Source organism: Schistocerca gregaria, chromosome 1, assembly GCF_023897955.1.
Source record: "Schistocerca gregaria isolate iqSchGreg1 chromosome 1, iqSchGreg1.2, whole genome shotgun sequence".
NCBI classification, from domain to species: domain Eukaryota; kingdom Metazoa; phylum Arthropoda; class Insecta; order Orthoptera; family Acrididae; genus Schistocerca; species Schistocerca gregaria.
In genome coordinates this window covers 607,979,159-608,006,506 of record NC_064920.1, presented here as the reverse complement: position 1 = coordinate 608,006,506, position 27,348 = coordinate 607,979,159, and the positions used below count along the sequence as shown (strand labels likewise).

General features: G+C 42.3%; 1 protein-coding gene across 2 annotated transcripts in view; it reads right to left on the bottom strand.

Moving 5' to 3' along the window:
• Nucleotides 1-27,348, bottom strand: part of LOC126299516 (GTP-binding protein Rhes-like) — a 441,951-nt gene that overhangs the window by 13,262 nt on the left and 401,341 nt on the right. For both annotated transcript variants that reach the window (XM_049991524.1, XM_049991598.1), the window contains 2 exons: nucleotides 18,004-18,427; nucleotides 66-437 (listed from right to left, as the gene is read on the bottom strand). In XM_049991524.1, the coding sequence (XP_049847481.1) occupies nucleotides 66-437; nucleotides 18,004-18,427 (796 nt within the window). The remainder of the gene's footprint in view (nucleotides 1-65; nucleotides 438-18,003; nucleotides 18,428-27,348) is intronic.

Sequence of the window (27,348 nt, the reverse complement as noted above, 5' to 3'; positions counted from 1 at the left end):
CAGCTAGTGCGCGCGGTGAGCAGCACCTTAAAAGAAAATGGGAAGCAGACTGCAGCGTTGCGCACCTACGAGATGGAGCAGGAGTTGCGCTTCCCCTGGCGCTCGCGGATCTGCTGCAGCTGCTGCAGCTGCTGGGGGGACGGGAAGTGCGAGCCAGCCGCCCCCGCCGCCGCCGCCGCAGCCGCCGCCGCCGCCGCCGTCGCCGCCGCCGCCGCGGCCGCCGCCTCCTGCTGGCCCTGGTCCACCGAGATGGAGTGGCGCGCCAGGGACTGCTTGCGGCGCCGCCGCAGCGCCGGGCTCAGGTTGTACTTCACCTTGGCCTGCGCCAGCAGCTCCTTGAACACCTCCGTGATGTTCACGTTGTCCTTGGCCGACGCCTCCACGAAGCCATTCTCCCAGTCCACCGTCACCACCGACTCTGTCGTCTCGCGCTCCACCTATCGCAGCAAAGACGGAGCAGGAAATGGTACCAAATATTTGAGAGATGAGTACGCTTTACAAAGTTCAGTGAAACGTCCATATTCAGATACAGATTGCCACTAGACCACCTCAATCTCATTTACAACAGATAGAGAAACTTATATTGTCATTTTTATGTGTGTATTATTACGTTTTTGTAGATTTTATCCGTTTATGCAAGTAAATAAAAATGGTCAAATGTTTGACGAATGGAAAAAGGAAGGTCTAGTTTTGCAGTGAAAGATTTAATTGCTTGAAAGTAATGATAATTAAGAATATCGTAATTAGTGATTTGATGGAAAACTTTTATTCGAATTTTCATAGGCAAACCTCGAGCAAGAAATGGACAAATGTAATATCAAAGTGACCATTGTAATTTCTAGTTTTGCAAGAGAAAATTTATTGCTTGATAGTAATGAGGCTAGTTATGAAAATCTTAATTAGTTATTTGGGAGAATGACTCAGTGATTTTTCTCCGAATTTTTGTGTCCAAATGAAGAGTCATGAAGTAATAAGTGGTATCGACAGGGGATGTCAAATTGATTCAATAATTTTAGATTTCCACCTGCCTACGGAGCATCGCCTCAGTTCTGCTGCTGGATCGTGATTTCCTGTCAAAAAGGTCACAGTTCGTAGTAATAGACGGAAAGTCATCGAGTAAAACAGAAGTAATATCCGGCGTTCCCCAAGGAAGTTTTATAGGCCCTCTATTGTTCCTGATCTTTATTAACGACGTAGGAGACAGTCTGAATAGCCGTCTTAGATTGTTTGCAGATGAAGCTGTCATTTACCGTCTTGTAAAGTCATCAGATGATCAAAACGACTTCCAAACTGATTTAGTTAAGATATCTGTATGATGCGAAAAGCGGCAGTTGACCGTGAATAAGGAAAAGTGGGAAGTTATTCACTCGAGTACTAAAAGAAATCAGCTAAATTTCGATTGCGCTATAAGTCACACAAATCTGAAGGCTGCAAATTCAACTAAATACTTAGAGAGTACAATTACAAATAACCTAAATTGGAAGGATCACACAGATAATATTGTGGGTAGAGCAAACCAAAGACTGCGATTCATTGGGAGAACACTTAGAAGGTGCAAGAGGTCTACTAAAGAGATTGCTTATACCGCGCTTGTCCGCCCTATTATGGAGTATTGCTGTGCGATGTGGGACTGACGGATGACATCGAAAAAGTACAAAGAAGGGCAGCTCGTTTTGTATTATCGCGAAATAGGGGAGATAGTGTCACAGACATGATACGCGAATCAGAGTAGCAATCATTAAAACAAATGCGTTTTTCGTTGCGACGGGATCTTCTCATGAAATTTCAATCACCAGTTTTCTCCTCCGATTGCGAAAACATTCTGTTGGCACCCAACTATATAGAGAGAAATGATCATCACGATAAAATAAGAAAAATCAGGGCTCGCACAGAAAAATTTAAGTGCTCGTTTTTCTCGCTTGCCGTTAGAGAGTGGAGCGGTAGAGAGACAGCTTGAAGGCACGTTATTGTGAACAGCAGAGTAATCACGTAGACGTAGTTGTAGATGAGTCGTAAATGCACAAATGTGGCATCAAATTGACCAGCGTGAGGTATAATTTTCCAAAGAATATTTTAATTGCTTGAGGGTAATCGGGGTATTTAAGAAAAACTGAATTACTAATTTCAGTAAACATTGTATAACTAGGTGTCCTAAAGATAGTTGGTATCTGAAGAGCTCTGCGCATGCACAACAAATTGGAGGAGAATAGGAGCGGGGGGAGGGGGGGGGGGCGGCACGCTCTTCGCTTTCTTGGCTCTTAGGGATTCAGCACTTCTCGGGAGCAGACTGCGTTCTGTATGCGAGAATTTTACAAAAACGTTGCTTCGACGACAGTACCACGGGGGAAGCATTGATCATTGATTGCATAATGTAAATGATGCTCGTAGTGTTCCTCTTATCCGGAAATGGATCTAAACGTTTGAGGAGATCGGTTCAACACTGGCCAACCCGAAATCCGGGCAACCAAGGTCAACGAGAACGGGCGAGTCCTTGGAGATAGCAAATCCGTCAGTTCGTGACGCTCCTAAGCACTCCATTCATAAGCATGGAAGTTTTAGATCATCACTGCACCGAATTCTCCATGAAGACCTTGAACTGTAGCCTAACAAAATCCAGCTGGTGCAGGAATTAAAGCCTCAGGATGCCAGACACAGGCCGTAGTTCGTTAATGAAGTGATTGGGTGCCCTTAAGTGATTGAGTGCCCTTCACTTAACAGCATCTTGTTTTCTGACGAGGCTCATTTACACCTGAACGGTCACATCAATAAGCAAAATAACCGCTACTTGAATGTAATGAATCCTAAACACAACCACGAGAAACCGCTTCATTCGTCAATAGTTTACGTGTGGGCTGCGATGTCGTGCCGAGAAATAATTGGCCCAGACTTTTTCGAGGACGAGAGCGGTCGTGCAGAGAATTCGGAACGTTATGTGACGATGTTAAAAGAGTTTTTTGGTGTCTGAATTGCAAAACTTTCATGGTTATAATAAAAAAAAACATGGTTTCAGTAAGACGGGGCCACAGCGTACTTCTCCAGTGCGTCTAGTCTGGGAGTCCGTGAAATTTTCCCTAGCAAATTGATCTCCAGGAGGGGCCCCGTGCAGTCCAGACATGAGCCTCATGGACTTTTTTCTATGGGGATATGTCCAATATAAAGTACTTGTCAATAATCAAATTTCTATGGAGCAACTGAAAGAAAATATCCACAGCGAAGCGGCCGCCATCTCAGTGTCTACATGCCGAACCGTCATACAAAATTTTGTTCATAGTTTAAACGAGTGCCTTGAGCATTCTGGATTGCATTTAAATGACGTTAAGAAGCAGGTTCCTAAACTGAATATTTGAATACTAAATAAAGATTTTGTCAATAGACCTCATCATCTATTTCGACACATGAAACAAAACTTTCTTTTGAGACACGCTTTCACGAACAGTTACTGCTAGTGTCAAAAATTCCATCCCTTGGACATCTAGCTATTTTGCGCACTCATAACAAGTTACATTCGGCTGATACTGAAGAGTAAATAAAAAATTCTGAAATAAACGGTTAAACGTTTTTTGAAATTATTTTCCTGAAAGTGAGAAATAAAATAGATTATATAAACTATTGATGCGTCTTTGAATAATGCTCGAAATCATTTATAGCAAATGGGACGCCAACTGAGAATTCAAAGTTAACTTTGAATCACATAACTTTAAAGAGTAGTAGAGATATGGCTCTGGTGGAATACGTAGACTGTGTAGTCTCACCTGCTGTACATGATTTCGAGCGTCATACAACGTTGCGTCATATGCTCTTCTGATTTATTTTGTTCCTTACTTTTAGACAGTTCATTCCACAAAAAATTGAACGTTTTATTCAATTGTTTTACAACGCCATACATGTTTCGCTTCGCTTTATTTATGAAGCGACCTCAGTAATCTATAACACATTTTGGCTGCATGATTATAAAATGTGTTTCCTCCAGTATTACGGTTATTTCAGTATACTCCTATTGTTAGCTACGAGGGTGAGTCAAATGAAAATATTAAATATTTTTTGAAATATTACTCATTGTGCAGAAGTGGTACAAAGCTGTATCACTTTTCAATATAATCTCCCCAAAGCTCAATGCAAGTCCTCCAGCGCTTACAAAGTAGATAAATTCCTTTAGAAAAAAAATTCTTTTGGTAGTCAGCGCAACCACTCATGCACCGCGCGGGTACCTCTTCATCAGAACGGAACTTGTTTCCTCCCATTGCGTCTTTGAGCGGTCCAAACACATGGAAATCACTAGGGGCAAGGTCTGGTGAGTGTGGTGAATGATGAAGACACTCAAAATACAGGTCCGTAATTGTTTCAACTGTTGTACGGGCAGTGTGGAGCCTTGCATTGCCATGTTGCAAAAGGACACCTGCTGACAGCAATCCACGTCGCTTTGATTTGATTGCAGGCTTCAGATGATTTTTTAGGGGATCTGTGTATGATGCACTGGTGACAGTGGTCCCTCTAGGCATGTAATGGTCCAAAATGACACCTTTTTGGTCCCAAAAGAGAGTCAGAATAACCTTCCCTGCTGATGGTTCTGTTCGAAACTTCTTTGGTTTTGGTGATGAGGAATGGTGCCATTCCTTGCTTGCTCTCTTCGTTTCCAGTTGGTGGAAGTGAACCCAGGTTTCGTCCCCAGTCACGATTCTTGCAAGGAAGCCATCACCTTTTCGTTCAAAGCGCCGAAGAAGTTCTTCACAAGCATCAACACGTCGTTCTCCCATTTCAGAAGTCAGCTGCCGTGGCACCCACCTTGCACACGCTTTGTGAAACTGGAGCACATCATGCACCATTTGGTGTGCTGACCCATGACTAATCTGTACACATGCTGCACTGTCATTCAGTGTCACTCGGCGGTTTTCCTTCACTATGGCTCCCGCTGCTGCAATGTTCTGTGCAGTCACAACTCGTTGCGCCTGATCTGGACGAGGAGCATCTTCCACTGAAATCACACCATTTGCGAACTTCCTACTCTTTTAGTAGACTTGCTACTGTTCCAAACATGCATCACCATACTGATCCTTCATTCGTCGATGAATTTTAATAGGTTTCACACTTTCACTAAGCAAAAACTGGATAACAGAACGCTGTTCTTCACTGGTGCAAGTCGCAAATGGGGCAGCCATCTTTATACTGATACTGTGACGGTATGTGCGCATCTTCACTATGCTTCCACCTACAGGCCATTCTGCACGCTGTTTGTAGCATGCTTATCAACTTACAGGATAACGGCGCGAAATTTCGAGTTGTTATTACAAATTTAAGGTTTTCATTTGACTCACCCTCGTAAAAAACGAGATTCTGGAGCGCAAGGTTCGTAGAGTTCTGTTGCTGTTTGATTCCACTTATGAGTTTTTGGGTTCTCTTTAACACATAAGTGCCATGCCGCCTTGTTGTCCTGCGTAAATAAATATGTCCGATTTTTAGCGTTTGCGGCAATGATCTTTGTACTACCTACCTGTATGTAGAACTCTGGTATCAGAGCGCAGAACTTCGGAGTGCCTGCAGGTTCCTGTCATCTGCGTAGTTCACCATGTCGTAGTTACAAGTTTCCATCGGTCTGTGCGCGATTAAGGATTCTTTACTTATTTCTAACTTTGAACTGTACATCAGCATGTTATGTAATAGGCTAACGCAGAACCAGATTCGAAAAGTATTTTCATTGTTCGTTCTCGTGACATTTAGTATCAGCCACGTTGTAACTACGGAGAAAACGAAATACGATCATCTTTGACTGGCACACTCAGACAGTTGAGGTTCGACATTCAAATAGCATAGAGAACATTTGTTTGCGGGCATATTTCAAATATGAATCAGAAACTTCTATACAAAACAAAAGCCGATCGATACAGCGACAGCTGGCAACATTGTAAACAGAAAAAAAGCAGTCAAGACCCTTTTCAAATAAAAATACACACTCTTAAACTGAAGCGTTTAGATGAAATGTGCTCTCAAACGTCGAGAACGGAAATCCTGGTGTACGCAGGATGCAGCGAGGCACAGTTCCAGGGCAACAAATACACGTTAACGGGATCAAAAAATCGTAAGTAGCATCAAACAGCAATCTAACCTTACGAAACTTGTATTTCAAAAACTGGTTTTTTACCTTCAAGAAGAAAACACCGAAAAACTGTAAATCATAATATATTTGGAAAAACGTTTGTCACATGCGTACATCAAACATGTAACAGGCCAGTGAGGACGCTTCGCAAATAAAAAGAAGCATATCGCATATGCATAAAAACAAACAATCTGCCATTTCTTTGCACAGGTAGACCACAACACCAAGGGGAAACAATACGTTCACAGATACTGAACAGCAGTAACACTGAATTTAAATAAGTTTATAACTACTTATAATCAAGTACGATACAAAACGCGATTATTAACTCAACTGACGTTCTTATCAAACTAGCTCACCTTATTTCCTCAAGGACGATATGAAACTTGTGTTTTTTATAATCACTTTTGTTGTAGGTAGTGCTGAGTGTACTTAATATCTTAGCAGCCTGTCGCAGCATACTGGAAAAGATATGAGCTTCTCGTAGCGATTGTTTATTCAGTGACAGGTGGACGAATAGAGAGTGTCAATGAAGCTTGCTTAGACTAGTAAGCAACGGAAGCGATATTTTAGATGATACACTGACTTGTTCAGAATATTCAACTCAAGGATTATAATGATTGGTTTTTATTTTAAGAATTGTGATATGGCTTGACGTGGGATGTTTCTGGATGACAGACTGATCTTGTAAGAATAATAAATATCACTAATGCGTCATTAGGGGATAAACTGAATATTGGATCACTTTACTAGAGTAAAAAGAAGAAAAAGGAATTTAAAGGCATCAACGTTTTTCACAGATAATTCATTAATTAACTGATACCAGCGTTACATTAAAAAATAAAGGATTTCCTGGTCCTTGGGTTCAGGTGTAATTGTGCGCAATACGAAGAGATGTGAAATCGTCATGTCAAGAACTTTTGCCACGCAACGAAGACGAAAAACGAGAAAGCGACGACAGGGGGAAAAATTCGCGTAGCCGCTAATTTTTGTCCAGTAGTTGGAGGTAATTTAACGAACAACATCTTAAAACTCATGACCAGTGGTATGTTAGCGTGAAGGGGGGAGGGGGGCGTTTAAAGGTAAATTTAGTATGGTTCTCTTTCGGCATTGCAGCGGATGGGAAAATCACAGATTATTAAAAATAATGTTTTAATCGTATAAAGTTAATGTTTATTTTAAGCAAAGTGGGTTAAGCAGAAGTATTAGATGTGTGTATCACATCTAAATGTAGCAGAACCGTTCGGATGTGTAACTGGTTGGAAGGGGGCAGCGAAGGTTATAAGTGTGAGAGAAGGTAGATCGCCGGGTCGAGGTCATACGCTTACCTCCTTCATGAGTCTGCAAACAACAGTGACCTGGCATTTTCGCACTCTCTCTACCACACTACGTCAGTACAGCTGTTTCACAAAGTTATACTGATCCTTCCACAGCTTGCCTTATGAATCACTGGGGTACTTTTTTATTTGCAGTTGTTAAGTGAGCATTTATGTAAAATACGTCCTTATAAACAATGGTCGATAAGTGCTTAATTTATAAGTGTGATGGCAGTGACCTGTGAAGTTTTCGTGGGAAAGGAACCGATTGGTAAATGTAAGACCCTGCTGCTGTCTATTGTTGACAGCACACTGTAAAGCTGTGTAACCATGTGAAAGTAGGCTGTTTAGGTTCTTATATTGGTAACGCCGCCGCCACGTAGAGCTCTGTATGAAAATCACTGGCTGTGCTGTGTGCAGTCTGTGGCTGGTTTGCATTGTTGTCTGCCATTGTAGTGTTGGGCAGCGGGAGCTGGATGTGAACAGCGCGTAGCGTTGCATGGTTGGAGGTGAGCCGCCAGCAGTGGTGAATGTGGGGAGAGAGATGGCGGAGTTTTGAACTTTGTAAGACTGGATGTCATGAACTGATATATATGTTATGACTTTTGATGATATTAAGCTAAATACGTTGTTTGATCTCTATTAAAATCTTTCATTTGCTAACTATCCCTATCAGTAGTTAGTGCCTTCTGTAGTTTGAATCTTTTATTTAGCTGGCAGTAGTGGCGCTCGCTGTATTGTAGTAGTTCGAGTAACCAAGATTTTTGTGAGGTAAGTGATTTGTGAAACGTATAGGTTAATGTTAGTCAGGGCCATTTTTATAGGGATTTTTGAAAGTCAGATTGCGTTGCGCTAAAATATTGTGTGTCAGTTTAAGCACAGTTATGTATAATTGTTCCAAGGGGACGTTTCACATGTTATAGTCATTTGGTGGTGAATTCATGAACGACGCGAAAATTATTGCACTTCTCTCTCTATTGTGTCACCGGTAGACTTCATAAATCTGTTCCATTCAGGAACTCCTGGAACTTGTGGAGTGGGACGCACTGAGTAGAGCCACTTAATACACATCCACAACGTACGTTGTAAGGTCAGTATGTCTAATGGAATAAGACTTGTTAAGTGACTTTCCATGCTTTCCCGACGGATATGTTGCAAATACACTTCTCGGGTTTGCCGCCGGAGCGTATTGTATAACTCGCACAATATTTCATCGATGCAACTGTTCGACATCATCAGATGTTGGTTGCTGCTGTCACTGATACAAGGCGCGACTGATTATAACAGCGGGAAGATGCTCGTAGTTGGAGGAAAGCGGCGCTCCTGGTGCCCCCTGCTGGGAGCCGCATAAAGGCCTTCCGCGCGTGCGCTGTGGACAATGACTGTGCTGCCAGACGCTCCTGTGGTTAAATACTTAATTAACTCTCAGTAATGCGTTGTGTCACGAGATGAATCGGAAGTTCTTGTTGTCCCTGTTTTGATTTAATGGCAGCAAGTGATGGATTTCAGGAGGCGCTTATTTGAAATCCAGCATCCCTGTGGATACGATTGTCCGCCGTACGGAAATGTAGGGTCTCCTTAACAACACGGTCCCAGTAAGATGTTGCTGGGCATAAAATTTCAGTCTTTTCGTAAAGCATACGATGTCCCGCCTCCAAGCGATGCTCCGCTACTGCAGATTTATCAGGTTGCCGAGGCGTATATGACGACGGTGTCGGACGCAACGTCCTTGCACGGTTCGGCATGTCTACCCAATGTAAAATTTTCCACTTTGGCATCGGATTTTATACAGGCCTATTTCCTAAGGCCAAGGTCATCTTTGACCGAGCACAATAAAATCCTTAATTATGCTGGCGGCCGAAGACACACTTGATTCTATTCTTGAAGAAATGCCGCCAAAATAGGGCAAGACCGCTGATGCTGTGGGTGCCACCGGATCTCCCTTTACATCTCTGCTTCGAACTAGCTTAGAACGCAATGTATGGCGACCTGCCTATCGGAATAGCCATTCTGTTAGAATACCGTTCTTAGATGCTGTAGCTCACCAGGTAGACTGTCGGCATCTGACACCACATGTGCTCTATGCCCAAAGAGTGTACGACACTACGGCGATGCTCAGGGTGATGGCAACTTGTGGCCTCACAGTATCGTAAAAGTTGATTTGCAATAGACACCATGTGTACCATCAGCTTCTCTTATGACTATGACGTTCAGGAATGATAAAATGCCATCCTTTTCCACTTCCATTATGAGTTGTATATTAGGATGCAGCGAGTTCAGAAGCTGGAGAAACACAGACAATGTCTCTATTATGTGGAGCCACACCACAAACGTATCGTCTACAGATCGCCAGAAGAAGGAAGGTTTGAGATTTGCCGATTGAAGCGTTTTTTCCTCAAAGTCTTCCATAAAATAGTTGACCACCATGAGAGACAGAGGACTTCCCATGGCGACATCGACCACTTGTTCAAAATACTGGTCATTGAATAAGAAATAACTTGAGGTAAGCACATGTTTAAGTAATCCCACAATGTCTTTCTCAAACTGGTTGCTGGTAGGCTCTAACGAGTCTTGTAGAAGTAATTTCATAAATAGAGATACCATGTTAAAACTAACCAAAAAATTAAGTGTCTTCAGGCGTCCTCGAAATGGAATACATGTTCATATAGATCAAATCCTTTAACAGGAAGCGTCTGATATGTGCCCTCAACAAAATTCTTAAAGTAGGCGGGTTTGGTTCCTCGAAACTGCTCTTTCAAGTCTCGAATCGACATACGAGCACATAATTATAGCTGGTGACACTAACATAAATTATCGATGCAATATTTCCAGAGTGAAATTTAAGCAGATGATTTGTTCTTCAAATTTATTGCTAATTATCATACGAATTACCCATCAATACGAACGTAGTCACACTGTACTTGTATTTGCAACGAAATACCCAAACAGAGCAATTTGTATCTCTCAAATATCTTCACCTGTCATACCTGCCCGTGGCATAATTTTGATGATGTACTCGCCAGGAAGTCCCACAAAGAAACCACAACGGACCACATACAGAGACTACAAACATATTATTTTATCTGAAGTTGTTGCAACTGAGGCGCAAGAAGTAGTTTGGGGGATGTCTTCTATGCCGTTCTCGGATATAAACTAAAAAAATTATGGGGCTACTAACAAACCAACTCAACTTATGACAAATATGCTCAGCTACAGACCGAAAGAGTAAGAAGGAAACCTGCACCTTGGCCAAGTGAAGAGATAAATAGCTCATGAATCTCAGAGACGCAACATATCGGGCGTACAAACTGCACGCTACACCCGAAAATTATTTTTGTACAAGTTGAACAGAGTCAGTCAAGCATGCCCATACATTAACCGACAATAGAATCAGACCAACTGTCCTGCGGAAAAAGAACATGCGTTGTCATGGTATAGCCAAAGTAAAAGCTGCAGTGGATCCCATTGCCCCAATTGAAGAACTGAACCGGTACTTCACGTTACCTACAACCACAATTGAACCGTCAACGGAAACAGAAATTCATTAATTGCTTTATGGGGGTAAACGACTGTAGCCACGAAAAATTCTGTCTAAAGCATGTTGCTTGCAATACCGTCAAGAAAGTCATCTTACTATCAGATCAGCATATAGTGGATACTAACACTATAACAGATATGCTCAACCAGACCAGGACTAGGTAAGCCACTACCTAGAAAGTACGTTGCCACAGTACCCTCAGATTACCGACCTACTTGCATTTTTTCTGCAATGTGCAAGGCCTTAGATCACGTAGAACTCGATCAGCTAACAAACTACCTAACAACAAACAACCTACTAGACGAATACAAATCGGCTTTCCGTGAATATTGCAGCACAGCATCTGCGTTAATGAAGGTAACAGATGAACTGAAGCTTGTCGTAGATGCACATGCGGTGACTATCATGTGCTTCTTAGACTTCAGGGAAGTCTCTGACTTCAACATCTCACTTGACAAACTTAACAGCTTAAATTTCTCGCTCATACCCCACGCTCCGCCAGATGCTTCACGGCCAGCACCGTAAATTGCAATGGATGCAGATAGTGTCAAACGTCTACATCTACATCTACATCCATTCTCCGCAAGCCACCTGACGGTATGTGGCGGAGGGTACCCTGAGTACCTCTACCGGTTCTGCCTTCTATTCCAGTCTCGTATTGTTGGTTGAAAGAAGAATTGTCGGTATGATTCTGTGTGGACTCTAATCTCTCTGATTTTATCCTCATGGTCTCTTCGCGAGATATACGTAGGAGGGAGCAATATACTGCTTGACTCTTCGGTGAAGGTACCGAGCTACTGAGCGTCTCTCCTGCAGAGTCTTCCACTGGGGTTTATCTATCATCTCCGTAACGCTTTCGCGATTACTAAATGATCCTATAACGAAGCGCGCTGCTCTCCGTTGGATCTTCTCTGTCTCTTCTGTCAACCCTATCTGGTACGGATCCCACACTGCTGAGCAGTATTCAAGCAGTGGGCGAACAAGCGTACTGTAACCTACTTCCTTTGTTTTCAGATTGCATTTCCTTAGGATTCTTCCAATGAATCTCAGTCTGGCATCTGCTTTACCGACGATCAACTTTATATGATCATTCCATTTTAAATCACTCCCTATGCCTACTCCAAGATAATTTATGGAATTAAATGCTTCCAGTTGCTGATCTGCTATTTTGTAGCTAAATGATAAGGGACCTATCTTTCTATGTATTCGCATCACATTACACTTGTCTACATTGAGATTCAATTGCCATTCCGTGCACCATGCGTCAATTCGCTGCAGATCCTCCTGCATTTCAGTACAATTTTCTGTTGTTACAACCTCTCGATACACCACAGCATCATCCGCAAAAAGCCTCAGTAAACTTCCGATGTCATCCACAAGGTCATTTATGTATATTGTGAATAGCAACGGTCCTATGACACTCCCCTGCGGCACACCTGAAATCACTCTTACTTGGGAAGACTTCTCTCCATTGAGAATGAAATGCTGCGTTCTGTTATCTAGGAACTCCTCAATCCAATCACACAATTGTTCTGATAGTCCACATGCTCTTACTTTGTTCATTAAACGATTGTAGGGAACTGTATCGAACGCATTGCAGAAGTCGAGAAACACGGCATCTACCTGTGAACCCGTGTCTATGGCCCTCTGAGTCTCGTGGACGAATAGCGCGAGCTGGGTTTCATACAACCGTCTTTTTCGAAACCCATGCTGATTCCTACAGACTAGATTTCTAGTCTCCAGAAAAGTCATTATACTCAAACATAATACGTGTTCCAAAATTCTACAACTGATCGACGTTAGAGATATAGGTCTATAGTTCTGCACATCTGTTCGACATCCCTTCTTGAAAACGTCGATGACCTGTGCCCTTTTCCAATCCTTTGGAACGCTACTCTCTTCTAGAGACCTACGGTACACCGCTGCAAGAAGGGGGGCAAGTTTCTTCGCGTACTCTGTGTAAAATCGGACTGGTATCCCATCAGGTCCAGCGGCCTTTCCTCTTTTGAGCGATTTTAATTGTTTCTCTATTACTCTATCGTCTATTTCGATATCTACCATTTTGTCATCTGTAGGGTTCTGTACTAGGTCCTATACTCTTTTCGTGATATGTCAGTGATGTCATCAGTTTTATCCTACTGCAGATACCACATGTGCGCTGGTGGTCTCCAGTGGTATCTTAGTGCAAAACCAATAAGCCCGAAGACAGTTATCAATAATCTCAATACCGACCAGGGTGCACTATCAGTATGTGCGCAGGATATATCATTAAAACTCGACCCATCGAAAATCCAAGCGGTACTGGTTGGTCATTCTAGGCTCATAAGTTCGAAATATCGGGGATCCCTACTGTCGTTAAACCTAAAAATAACAATTATCAACTTCTCTTCCTGAGCAAAGATAGCAGTAGTAACAGTAGATGAAAATATAAATTGGACTGAGCACGTAATTGCAATGTGCAAGCATGCATTCAGCACACATCTCTCCATCCCCTATGTAAGTATAAAAAGCCCACCCCTCTTGATCTGGAAAATAAACTTGTACGAACACTTATACTTCCAGTTATGGACTACAGTGATGTTACCCTGCGCGATCTTTTTCAGGAAAGCTCACGGCGCCTGGAACTGGTTATGAATACCTATGTGTGTTATATCTGTGATGTTCGACTCTTTGGTCGTATTTCACCCTGGTTCGAACAGACAAGCGTAGAGATTTCCATGCTCTCTGTTTCCTGTACTGTGCTATCAACGTACTCTGTTCCTCACAACCTTCCTCGACCATAATGCTCCTATCTGAACAACATGGCAGAAACACATGTTCCCACCAGAGCAAAATCCGTTTTGTCCCACTTCATCGCACAGCCACTTCCCTGGACTCTTTCTCAGTAGCAGGAACCTTACTCTAGAATAACCTCCATCATTGTGTTAGAGAACTGAATAACATCTCCAGCTTCAGAAAATAGTTTATGACATATCTGCTAAAGCAATAATAATGATTACCATGTCCCTGGACGCAGTCGTTATCTTTGTACATCCTTCTCTCCAACCAGTTCTTTCTCATTTCAGAGTATTCTTAGCTGGTGAAGTCTCCGTATATTTCATTTCTCCATAACTCGCTAAGTCAGAAAACTTCTACTTTGTACAACAACAAATTCCTTCCACATCTGCTACTATCATTGCTGTTATTATTGTCATTACTATCATTACTGCTGTTATTATCAGTTGCAGCAGCAGCAGTATGAGTACTACCAGTATTCACTTTGTAAGTTCATAGTCACTATTATTTAGTCACATTTTCACTATAGACACGCAAAACAATTTAATACTAGTTCTATTCAAACTGTTATTTCTTAGGTAGCTACGATGTAAATAAAGATACTGTATGTGTGAAACCCTGTTCCGACGTAAGAGAGGGTCTGATGGCCCTAATCAAATCAGGTTAAATTAATAAATACACTCCTGGAAATGGAAAAAAGAACACATTGACACCGGTGTGTCAGACCCACCATACTTGCTCCGGACACTGCAAGAGGGCTGTACAAGCAATGATCACACGCACGGCACAGCGGACACACCAGGAACCGCGGTGTTGGCCGTCGAATGGCGCTAGCTGCGCAGCATTTGTGCACAGCCGCCGTCAGTGTCAGCCAGTTTGCCGTGGCATACGGAGCTCCATCGCAGTCTTTAACACTGGTAGCATGCCGCGACAGTGTGGACGTGAACCGTATGTGCAGGAGACGGACTTTGAGCGAGGACGTATAGTGGGCATGCGGGAGGCCGGGTGGACGTACCGCCGAATTGCTCAACACGTGGGGCGTGAGGTCTCCACAGTACATCGATGTTGTCGCCAGTGGTCGGCGGAAGGTGCACGTGCCCGTCGACCAGGGACCGGACCGCAGCGACGCACGGATGCACGCCAAGACCGTAGGATCCTACGCAATGCCGTAGGGGACCGCACCGCAACTTTCCAGCAAATTAGGGACACTGTTGCTTCTGGGGTATCGGCGAGGACCATTCGCAACCGTCTCCATGAAGCTGGGCTACGGTCCCGCACACCGTTAGGCCGTCTTCCGCTCACGCCCCAACATCGTGCAGCCCGCCTCCAGTGGTATCGCGACAGGCGTGAATGGAGGGACGAATGGAGACGTGTCGTCTTCAGCGATGAGAGTCGCTTCTGCCTTGGTGCCAATGATGGTCGTATGCGTGTTTGGCACCGTGCAGGTGAGCGCCACAATCAGGACTGCATACGACCGAGGCACACAGGGCCGACACCCAGCATCATGGTGTGGGGAGCGATCTCCTACACTGGCCGTACACCTCTGGTGATCGTCGAGGGGACACTGAATAGTGCACGGTACATCCAAACCGTCATCGAACCCATCGTTGTACCATTCCTAGACCGGCAAGGGAACTTGTTGTTCCAACAGGATAATGCACGTCCGCATGTATCCCATGCCACCCAACGTGCTCTAGAAGGTGTAAGTCAACTACCTTGGCCAGCAAGATCTCCGGATCTGTCCCCCATTGAGCATGTTTGGGACTGGATGAAGCGTCGTCTCACGCGGTCTGCACGTCCAGCACGAACGCTGGTCCAACTGAGGCGCCAGGTGGAAATGGCATGGCAAGCCGTTCCACAGGACTACATCCAGCATCTCTACGATCGTCTCCATGGGAGAATAGCAGCCTGCATTGCTGCGAAAGGTGGATATACACTGTACTAGTGCCGACATTGTGCATGCTCTGTTGCCTGTGTCTATGTGCCTGTGGTTCTGTCAGTGTGATCATGTGATGTATCTGATCCCAGGAATGTGTCAATAAAGTTTCCCCTTCTTGGGACAATGAATTCACGGTGTTCTTATTTCAATTTCCAGGAGTGTAAGTACATTTCATACCCCTCTACAACAGTGTGCAGAGATTTACGTAGATTCTGACCAATGTGTTTCTTAAGTTTGTATTATTAGTAACTCACATATGTGTATTCCCTTTAGTGCTTAGCCATATTCTGAAAAATAAATGTGCCTGGGCATTTCTGCACACTGTTTCGCCAGCCATTCATAAGGCGATCCGCGAAAGCTTCGGTACAACTTTGTGAAAACCCTTTAGTGAGATAGTGCGATAGAGAGAGTAGGATATCGCCTGTTCGCTCTTCAGATTTGCAGACCTTTGAAAGAGGTAAATGCACGACGACAATTCACCGACCTACCTTCCCTCACAGTTCTAACCTCCACTGTCCCCTTCTACCCTGCTTAACCCCAGAACACACATTAGCCGTTGTTACTGTTCTATTGTATTTAGATGTGGTAGACACATATAATACTTCTTCTTAACCTTCTTTATTTAACAATAAATATTACTTTTATGCATAAACCTGTTTTTTCATAATCAGCGATATCACATCCCCTGTAATGCTGAAATTGTTAGCACTAGAGAAAAAATGAAATGATCTTTTTTATTGGAAATTTAATGTAGTTTAATTTTATGCTGAGAATAATTTTCACTAGAAGCCGTTGTTTTCGACATAGTTGAAAATAACATGAACAAAGTTACCTTTAAACGACCCCACCTCCCTCAGCACCCCCGCGGTCATACGCAAACGATCAGGATTTTTGGTATCCTGTCGATGACACTTCCTTCTAAACTGTTGCCTACATGAAATTTTTCTCCTAATTTTTCTTCGTTGACTATAATAACTAGGGAAAATGCAATTCTGTGTCTTACTAGTCTACAATGTACGCATTATTCCGGACATACACAATTTCAGAGTACTGAGAGTGGTGATCTACTCATCTCAGAGACCCTCTTGTTTAATTCTGCCAGTGGCCGTAGTAAGCGTAAGTGTAGGCTGCTTGTTACACCACAACCGAAGAATAGGACTCATAATGAGACACTCCCCTTTATTCCAAAGCCTTTCACTCTTATAATCATTGCAGCTCCATTCTATACCAAGCTAAGAAGCGGAGATTTTTGTTTGAGCTTTAATTACATTTGAGCTTACTAAGATTTTCTCTCCCGCGTTACATGACGTTCATCATTGTATATCATTCATCTTATATCATGAAATTCGTACTGAAATGGAAAATGGATGAGGAGAGGAGTCTTCGCATTTGTGATGTGAAATGATAATTCCCTGTGTCTGTGGCATTTACGCCACTCAGGTGACCTTTTGAGAGTTTCCAGCACGTAATTCGCAGTCAGGCCGACAAAGCGCACACTTTGAGTGAATCTAGTAGAGTTTGTGTAGTTCTGTCCACTGCAGAATTTGTCGTAACTACTTAGTTATGTAGGCGCCCTGACGGTTTCTTCGAATTCTGTGGCTAGTTCTTTGCGCAATCTTTTGCCACGTGGTTCACAAATGGAGATATCTATGGCGTATGTCAAGGGCAACTCTGTTAGTTACTTATTTCTATTCCGTATATAGAGAAGATATTAGATACACTGTAAAAGTTTCTTTTGTTGCTCTTAGAAATGCAGAGATCAGACGGTACCTCATCGACTATCACGAGATGTCAGTAGCGGTGTGTCACTATCGATACTAACTGGTAATTGTTGCCCTTCTTGTCGACGTTGCTCTCGAAAATACCCATTATTAACGTCGCGACAAAACCTACTTTCATTACGAAAAGATTGGCCCCACTCCTTCCATTTGCATCTCTCGCGATGCTGTCACAGGCAAACTGTTAGAAATAGCTTCTCGACTGATGTTCTCCACAGATGAATGTGCATACTACTGCCTCCCAGAACCAGGAAAACAAGCACATCCAGCTTAACACACACACATCTGACATTTAACGTACACTGCGAATAACATGGGGACTAGGCTATAATCTTGTCTCACTTCTCAACTACTGTCTGCCTTCCGTAGCACAAAAGATTTGGGTCAGACATCTCCAAATGGTGTGATAGTATCACATAGCCCTTGAAAACGGACGCTTAGCTTCGAAAACGTTTAGTGGTTCAATAAAATATGTCACACTGCCCTCACATCAGAGACTGCAATTATTCCGAAATAAAGGAGATTTGGTGGTGGATTAGTTCACATTCTCGATCGCTGGGACTCACCTCTCGGTGCTCCTCGGCGAGGTCGATTTTGTTGCCGACGACGACAATAGGAGCCGGCGTTCCCGCCTTGGTCTCGAGGATCTGGTCCCGCAGCACGCGCGCTTCGTCGAACGTCTCCGCGTCGTTCACGTCGTAGACGAGGATGAAGGCGTCCGCCGAGGAGATGGAGAGAGCGCGCATGGCGGGGAACTCGTAGGCGCCGGACGTATCGAGGATGTCGAGCGTGAGGCGCACGCCGGCCACGCTGAACTCTCCGTGGTGCATCTCCTCCACCGTGCGCTTGTACTTGTCCGAGAAGGTGCCGTACAGGAAGCGCGAGATGATGGACGACTTGCCCACCTTGGCGGCGCCCATCACCACCACCTTGTGTCGCGTGCCGGCGCCCGAGGTAGCTTCCGTGTCGGATTCGCCTCGCTTTGTCGACCTGGAAGCAAAAGCGATGTATAACAGACGTGAATAGTAAGACATGAACTCGTGAACATTTTACTATCGTAGTCTAAACATGCTTCTTTAGTCTCTGTCGACGTTTGAAGAAATACGAAATATAATAATGTTGCTGATCTAGAAGCAACACATTGTTCATAGCTCTGCTACTTGTTTCTCGTAAATTAAAAAGAATGAATAAAGTCTATACTACTTTTTACTAAGTGATCTGAAGACGACAGTTCTAATTGCTGAAACTATTTGTCAGTGTACAAATAATTGCCATCTTCGCTAATAAAGTGTTCTGACAAAAAACTACAGCATTGTTAAAAAGCGTAGAGAAGGAATTCATTTAAAACCAAGCAAAGTAATTAAGGATTTTATTCGTGTATTTTCAGTCATATTTCATTCATTCTCTCTGTGTTTGGTTATGTCTTTATTTCTACATTTATATCTACACCGTCTAATGAAAAGTATCCGGACTGCTGGATATTAATATCGGGTCTATACAACCTTCGCCTTTATGACGGCTAGAATCCTCCTGGAGACAATCTTTATGAAGGAATGGCCGCTCCTCAAGAGCGTAAACCAGAGAATATAATGATGTTGGACGCTGGAATATCGAGATAAGTCGCGTTTCAGTTAATCCCAAAGGGGTTATGGAGCGTTGTGCTATCCGTAGACCATTGCCTCACAGATGCTGCGTTATTACGGGGTATATTGTCTTGCTGATTTAAAAAAACATCGTCTCCACACTGTTTCTCTACTGTACGCAGTACACAATGCTGTAACATGTATTCATATCCCTCCACCTGTAGTGTTTTCTAGAATGTAATAAGGTTACAACCTGCGACCATGAAAAACACTCCCAAAGCGTAACACCACATCCTCCATTCTTCACTGTTGGTACAACACATTATGGCAGGTAACGTTCCATCAGAGTGCCACAAGGTATAGCATTGTTCATCACTTCAGATCATTTGTTCCAGTCATCCACTGTCCAGTGGTGTCGCTCTTTACACCACCTCCACCGTCGCTTATGAGAACCCGACAAGTGCCAAAATCCGATTTCCCAGAAACTTCGCTCAGTGGAAGAGGGATCAAAAGAAGCTAAACACATGTCTTGGATTTCCGTTTCTGAGAAAACGATAGACAAAATCAACGAGGTACTTCAACTGCCCTTTAGCGAGTAAATAATTGGCCAGAAGAGGTTGCTCAGTTGCTAGTGTTGTGGCTTCACACCTTTGCGCCCCGTGTTCGAAGCCCGATTTTTATTTTTATTTTTGATTTTCATTTATTCACCCACGTCGTTAGAAGATTACTCCAGGAATGTTTTCCAGTTCGTACTGAAATAACGTTGTTCATATTCGTCTACTAGTTGTGTGTCTGGTGAATAAATTACATAACAAATAAAAACAATAAATGAATAGAGAAATTATTTGAAATTGTTTTCGGTGAAATTGCGAGAGCCAGTATTCCAAAAAGTGATCCGTTATGCGTAGTTTACCAAGAAATTTTGCCAACGCGTGAAATCTCCAGCAATGTTAATGATGTTTCTTTCTCGAGCGAGATTCATACGAAGTAATTTCGCTGTGTCAAATCTGCCTTCATGCGATGCTCGTGCTGTTCGGAATTTCTAGGTTTCGAATGTTTCCTACGATAGGTATCGTTGAAGGGAATGCCTCAAAACTTCCTGAAGAATAAACATAACAAGAACTATAAGAATCAACATATAAGAATGAAATATAAAAATATTCGAATTTAAAAAGGTTGTTTTAAACATCTGTGGAAAGTGACTATCGACAGCAGTCAAGTGACGAATAAAATGCATGTTTGACCATCACTGAGTTGACACACATCAAAAAAAGTTTTGCATCACCTTGGTTCTGAGAGTTTCGGAACCTGTGCAGAAAATTGGAATAGAGATCAACATAAACATCATTTCCGCCCTTTTTATTGCTCATGATAATCTCACATTGCATGTTGTACCACCATACAGCGAGACCTTGAGAGGTGGTGGTCTAGATTGCTGTACACACCGGTACCTCTAATACCCAGCAGCACGTTCTCTTGCATTTATACGTGCCTGTATTCGTCGTGGCACACTATCCACAAGTTCATCAAGGCACTGTTGGTCCACATTGTCCCACTCCTCAACGGCGATTTGGCGTAGATACCCTCAGATTGGTTTTTGGGTCACGTTGTCCATAAACAGCCCTTTTCAATCCATCCCAGGCATGTTCGATAGGGTTCACATCTGGAGAACATGCTGACCACTCTATTCGAGTGATGTCTTTATCCTGAAGGAAGTCATTCACAAGATGTGCACGATGGGGGCTCGAATTGTCGTCCATGAAGACGAATGCCTCGCCAATATGTTGCCGATATGGCTGCGCTATCGGTCGGAGGATGACATTCACTTATCGTACAGCCGTTACGGCGCCTTCCATGACCACCAGCGGCGTACGTCGGCCCCACATAATGCCACCCCAAGACAGCAGGGAACCTCCACCTTGCTGCACTCGCTGGAAAATGTGTCTAAGGCGTTCAGCCTGACCTAGCTCCCTCCAAACATGTGTCCGACGATTGTCTGGTTGAAGGCGTATGCGACACTCATCGGTGAAGAGAACGTGATGTCAATCCTGAGAGGTCCATTCGGCATGTTTTTGGGCCTATCTGTACCGCGCTGCATGGTGTCGTGGTTGCAAAGATGGGCCTCCATGGACGACGGGAGTGAAGTTGTGCTTCATGCAGCCTACTGCGCGCAGTTTGAGTCCAACAGACGTACTGTCGTCGCACGAAAAACATTATTCAACATGGTGGCGTTGCTGTCAGGGTTTCTCTGAGCCATAATCCGTAGGTAGCGGTCATTCACTGCAGTAGTAGCCCTTGGGCGGCCTGAGTGAGGCAAGTCATCAACAGTTCCTGTCTCTCTGTATCTCCTGCATCTCCGAACAACATCGCTTTGGTTCACTCCGACACGCCTGGACACTTCCCTTGTTGAGAGACCTTGTAAGTAGGCTGATTAAGTTTTTTTATTGGTAACGCCGCCGCCACGTAGCGCTCTGTATGAAAATCACTGGCTGTGCCGTGTGCAGTCTGTGGCTGGTTGGCATTGTTGTAATACTCGCCATTGTACTGTTGGGCAGCGGGAGCTGGATGCTAACAGCGCGTAGCGTTGCGCAGTTGGAGGTGAGCCGCCAGCAGTGGTGAACGTGGGTAGAGAGATGGCGGAGTTTTGAAATTTGTAAGAATTGGTGTCACGAACTGATTTATATATTATGACTATTAAGGTAAATACATTGTCTGTTCTGTATTAAAATCTTTCATTTGCTAACTATGCCTGTCAGTAGTTAGTGCCTTCAGTAGTTTGAATATTTTATTTAGCTGGCAGTAGTGGTGCTCGCTGTATTGCAGTAGCTTGAGTAACGAAGATTTTTGTGAGGTAAGTGATTTGTGAAACGTATAGGTTAATGTTAGTCAGGGCCATTCTTTCGTAGGGATTTTTGAAAGTCAGATTGCGTTACGCTAAAAATATTGTGTGTCAGTTTAAGCACAGTCTTGTAAAATTTTTAAACGGGGACGTTTCATATGTCGACCCTTAGCCGAGGATACCTCACTGGAATCTTCTGATTTTTTTCCTTGTAGTTTGTGTAATTAGTGTAGCTTTTGTTTATTGCTGGCGCGTAATCACAGAGAGAATTTCCTTTGTAGTTGCAGTCTTTCATGGTTGTACAGCAAAATAGTTGTGGCATGCATGTAGTTTTGCACAAAGTATTTCGCAGCTGCGCTTGCAATTAACTAGATATTATTTTCAGTGATATGTTAATGTGATCTCGTATTTTTGCTTTTCAAATTGTGCTTTTTTGTGTTGTCGTGTGAAATATTGTGACAATAATGGCGTGTGAAAAACGTAATACTAGGCTCCAAAGTAAACTGAGAAATGACAGTGAAGACGAAAACAGTGTGTTAGCGCCACCATGTAATGATTTAACTAATGTTCAAAGTAGTAATTTGGTAATTGTGCATAGGGAAATGGAGCGGGTTGCAAATAATGGTGTAGGCAGTGAAACAATTAGTGAACAGGAAAGCGTTATCGATCGATCGGTCGGCAACAGCTCGCCTCAGGATTCCGAAATGACAGGACACAATATTGCAAATACTGTAGATACAGGTTTTGCGTCCTCACCGTTTTCTCAAATAAGTCAAGACACATTTTCTGTTTTTCAAACTGCGAATATTGCCGGTGCAAATGCATTGCCGAATAGGATTAAGGAACATGTTTCAGACACCAGTGCATTGTTATTACAATTAATGCAACAAATGGGACAAAAACTTCAAAAGTTAGACACAATTGAACAAAATCTTCAAAAGTTAGACACAACGCTTGAACAAAATCAAAAACAAATGGGACAGAATCTTCCAAAGTTAGACACAATGGAACAAAATCAGAGACATACACAGCAAAAGCTTCAAACGTTAGACACAATGGAACAAAAGCTTCAAAAGTTAGACACCACACTTGAACAAACACGTGAAGATTTAACTAATGAGTTACATAACATCGAATCGAAATGTCAAAAAGTCTGTAATGACGTAAAAACACAAATTTGTGAGCATTTCCAACCTATTTTTTCGCGGCATGAAAATGCATTACAGAATCACGAAGCAGCCATAAAAGAACTGCAAACTATTGTTCATGAAAATCATGAGACCTTGCAAGCTAAAATTGACTCAGTTGCATCTACCGATTCGGTTACGCAACTTGCAAAAACTCAAGCGAACTTAAAGGACACAGTAGATACTCTGAAAATTGGTTCAGAAAGACACACAGAGGAAATAATTTCACTGTCGGATAAAGTAGCCGAACTTTCGGATCAGTTCACTAACTTATCTACGAAGGTAGATGATGATCTGAATGACACAAAACCTGTAGCCTTCACTGACACTGAAGAGTATGAACAAATTAGGAAATTCAAACAGAATCAAAATCAAATCAACACACAGTACAAAAGAGAAATGCGGGAAGTACAAGATCAGTTGGCTCAAGTAATACAAGAATTACATATTTCAGAGGACACTCTCGCCCCAGTATGGGAAGAGGGACACAGCAATACAGAACAACCACAAAATAATAACACAGGGCATTTCGGAAATCATAAAAGTAATTGGCAAGGTGCACCGAATTTTGAGATGGAACCGCCGATACGACGTAACAATGACCGATATGCTACCCGCCGACACGATGATTTTGACTATAAGCTGTTCATTACTGCACGTAAATTCAAAACATTTAAGAATTCTGGCAACGACATTCATCCACAAGCGTGGCTCCATCAATTCTCTCATTGTTTTCCTCCCAACTGGTCATTAGAGCACAGAATAGAATTTATGTGTGGCTACTTGGAGAATGAACCAGCTGTAAGAATGCGATCGGTCATTCACGATTGTCATAGTGAAGGAGAATTTTATCATGCCTTCCTCTCAGCATATTGGTCTCAAGCTACACAAGACCGAGTAAAACATGGCATCATGATGATGAAACATTTCGAACAATCTGTATTTTCCAGTCTTGTGAAATATTTTGAAGACATGTTGCACAAGAATCAGTACCTGTCAAACCCATACAGCCCGTCAGAACTCATCCGCATTTGCTTAATCAAATTGCCTGAACATTTACGGCATATTATTTTGGCAGGCCGTTGCAAAGACGACATTGAAGCTTTTCAGGGACTCTTACAAGAATTAGAAATTGACACTGACAATCGCGGAACGCGAAAACAGGAACACAACAATTACAGGTCACATCCGTCGCAATTCCGCGATGAAAGAAATAATAACTGGACACGACAAGGCTATTCTCACAATACAAATCGTGACCAAAACAGACACCACTCGTATGACAACCGTTGGCAGAGTAGTAATAATTACAGGGAAAGGTCACCTCTCCGCAGTAGTGACTATCATAGAGACAATCAGAGAAACAGACAATATGGAAACCAAAATAATTATTATCAGGGGAGGCAGAATAACGTCAGACGCAACGGTCCAGGGCGCAGTTACAATTCAGGGAGAAATTCTCCACCACTTAACCGACAAGAAAGAAACTACAGGAACTACCGACATGACGACAGACGATATAATTATAACGACAGACCGGAATTTCATCAGAACTGGCGGGATTCAAAAAGAGCTGGGCCCTCTCGGCAAGGTGAATTTGTAGAAGTTAGGTCTCCTCATCCCAATAACGGCCCGCGCCAACAAAGAGGCAGACAATGACTCGCACCGCAGGCAGCCACGTGCGCCGGCTGGTTCAGAGAAAAATAACATAGACGCTAACCTTGGGAGAAATTCCAGTATTCTTAACCGATGTATACCACATTATAATTGCGTTGAGATTGAAATTCTGCATACTGAGGAAGAGTAAAGGTTTACACCACATTTCACATGTAAAACCGTTTATTGAATGATAATCTGCTTTTTAACTTAGGATTTGCTATAAAAATTTTCACTTCACGCTACTAGTACAATTTGCCACACTGAGAGACTGTTAACATGCAACAATGTTTTGAAGTTAACTATCCAGTCTAGAACCTAGGGAATATTTTTAAACAGAAATTGCGAATGCATGGTTATAGTGGACAGACGACACATTGTTGTTATTTGTACATTCTTGCTTGTTAGTTGCACGATTACGTAACGACTATAAGGCTTACATACTTAGAACATATACTGTTAATGAGATTTTAATGCAACATTTTGGTTTAGTTGAAAAGACATTCTTTATTTGGAGTACTTTCTGTGAGATTAAAGATGACTTTAGCATTTGGTTTCTTTAATAGCTACACGATTATATCACGACGCTACTAATATGTGACACGACTTACATTGTTGCTTTTGTGGTGTATCTGTTTTATACTGCACAGTTTTTCTGTATTATTCTGGAAAGTAAAACATGTTTTAGTAGTAACTTTTGTGGTATAGCTACAATGAGACAGCCTTTATCGTAGCACAACAATACGTTACATTATAGTACTTTCTTGATCACGGTAAGGTACGTAATAACTACGATATCTATACGGAAAGCATTTCACCTTCGTTTATGATGAGGTAAGTACATTGACTTCAGCAGAACTTTGCTTACAGAGGACGATAACTACGACAGTTCCACAGAATTATCTTACAGCAAAACGCACATTTAGCACTACAGGGCACGCATTTGAGTGATTAATTTGGTACTTAAACCATTTATTTATCAATATTGTTGAATTAAAAAGAAAGTTTTTTGTGATACATTTCATTCCATTGCTGTAATCTGTAACACCTGAGGGTATAATTACATTAATCCTCAGGGGGGTACACGCTTACTTTGTGTACCATGTGTTTGGCAAGCACAAGGAGCCCTAGTTAATATGGTATTTATTTATACAACTTTACACATCGGTACCATATTTCTCTAACACATAAATTACACAGCTATCTGATCATTTAACAGAGGAACAAACATTTTTTTCTACTACATCAGTGACAGATGGTTACGTAATTACGCAGGTGGATAACTTCACACTTTTGAAATTGTATTTTGTCTGTACTTTGTGAGCTGTTCATACTTTTTCGGAACCATTGTGATACTATGAGAGCTTTGAATGACATATTTGGTATGGGATTATGATTTTTTTAAGTACGTTTGAGGCAGATGACACTTTCGACATGAGCAGAGAATTCTTTTAGGTTTTGAAATTATTGGAGGAAGCTACGACGATTATGAGAATTTGACTGAGGTATTATGATGTTATTATTACGATGACTATGTGTATTAAGCTGTTGAGGTATGTTTATGATCAATAAGCTGATGCTATACGAGGAATTTGATTATTCTATGTATCTGTTATGATGAAATATTGAAGAAGTGTCGACGAATAAGGTAAGGAATAAAGAGTAGTGGTTAGGGACTTTGGTTTGTGAAAAAAGATGTTGGAAACCGAGAATCGTACTTTAAGAGTTATGAAATGTGTGTATATGCGTGAATGTATCACTATGCTGGCGAAAATTTTTTGGACACTATTCTATTTAAAAGATTTTGTTTCTACATATTTGTAACGCAAATTCTTGACCTGTGAATTTTTTTTATATGAGACTGTCACTGTAGCGGAAACTACTGTCGTAAATTTTTCAGTAAGAAAGGTAAGTGGCCACCTGCACGTAATGCGTCGTGGGCACCCAGCTGTGCGACAGTTGCCTGGGAAAAAAGCCATTAGTGTGTGCCTTTCAGAGGCACAGGTAAAAAAAAAAGGGGTGTCATTATCCTCGCTATTGACATCTCTTTGTAGAAAGCGTCGCAAATACGACACGCTCAAACTTGAAAACATATGATTACACTTTGGAGTTCTTAATTTATGATATTTACTGAAATGAAATGATGAGAAACATTTCATGTCTATTGTCTTGCTAGTTGGAAGATTGTTTACTTTATTATGAAATGACTTATGGCTAGCGAATGATGTTTGACGTCTTTCTTTGCCTATTTTGTTTAATATCTAGTTTCTAGCTGCACTGCAGCATTGGTTACAATAAAATTTAATGGATGTACTAATACAGATATTTTTTGCCTACAGATTCAGTAAATAATTATGATGTACTTAAAAAAACGAAGGAGCACAGAAAGACTTCCCTTCACAGGAACTGCATACATAATTTTCTTTTCAAGTACTTGGTAATTTTTATGGTAGAATAAGTTGTGGTGCACCACTTTAATTATATAGACATTAAGATGTGAATCGACATCTCCCTTTTCTGCATTGTTGTCTTTACTATAATATTTTTTCTGCTTGAGCTTTGTCATGTTTAGTTATAAGCTGTTGCATTTACTTCTGCTGTGTGCCAGGCATAGTGCTACTGAATTTCACTTTGTATTACTCTGTT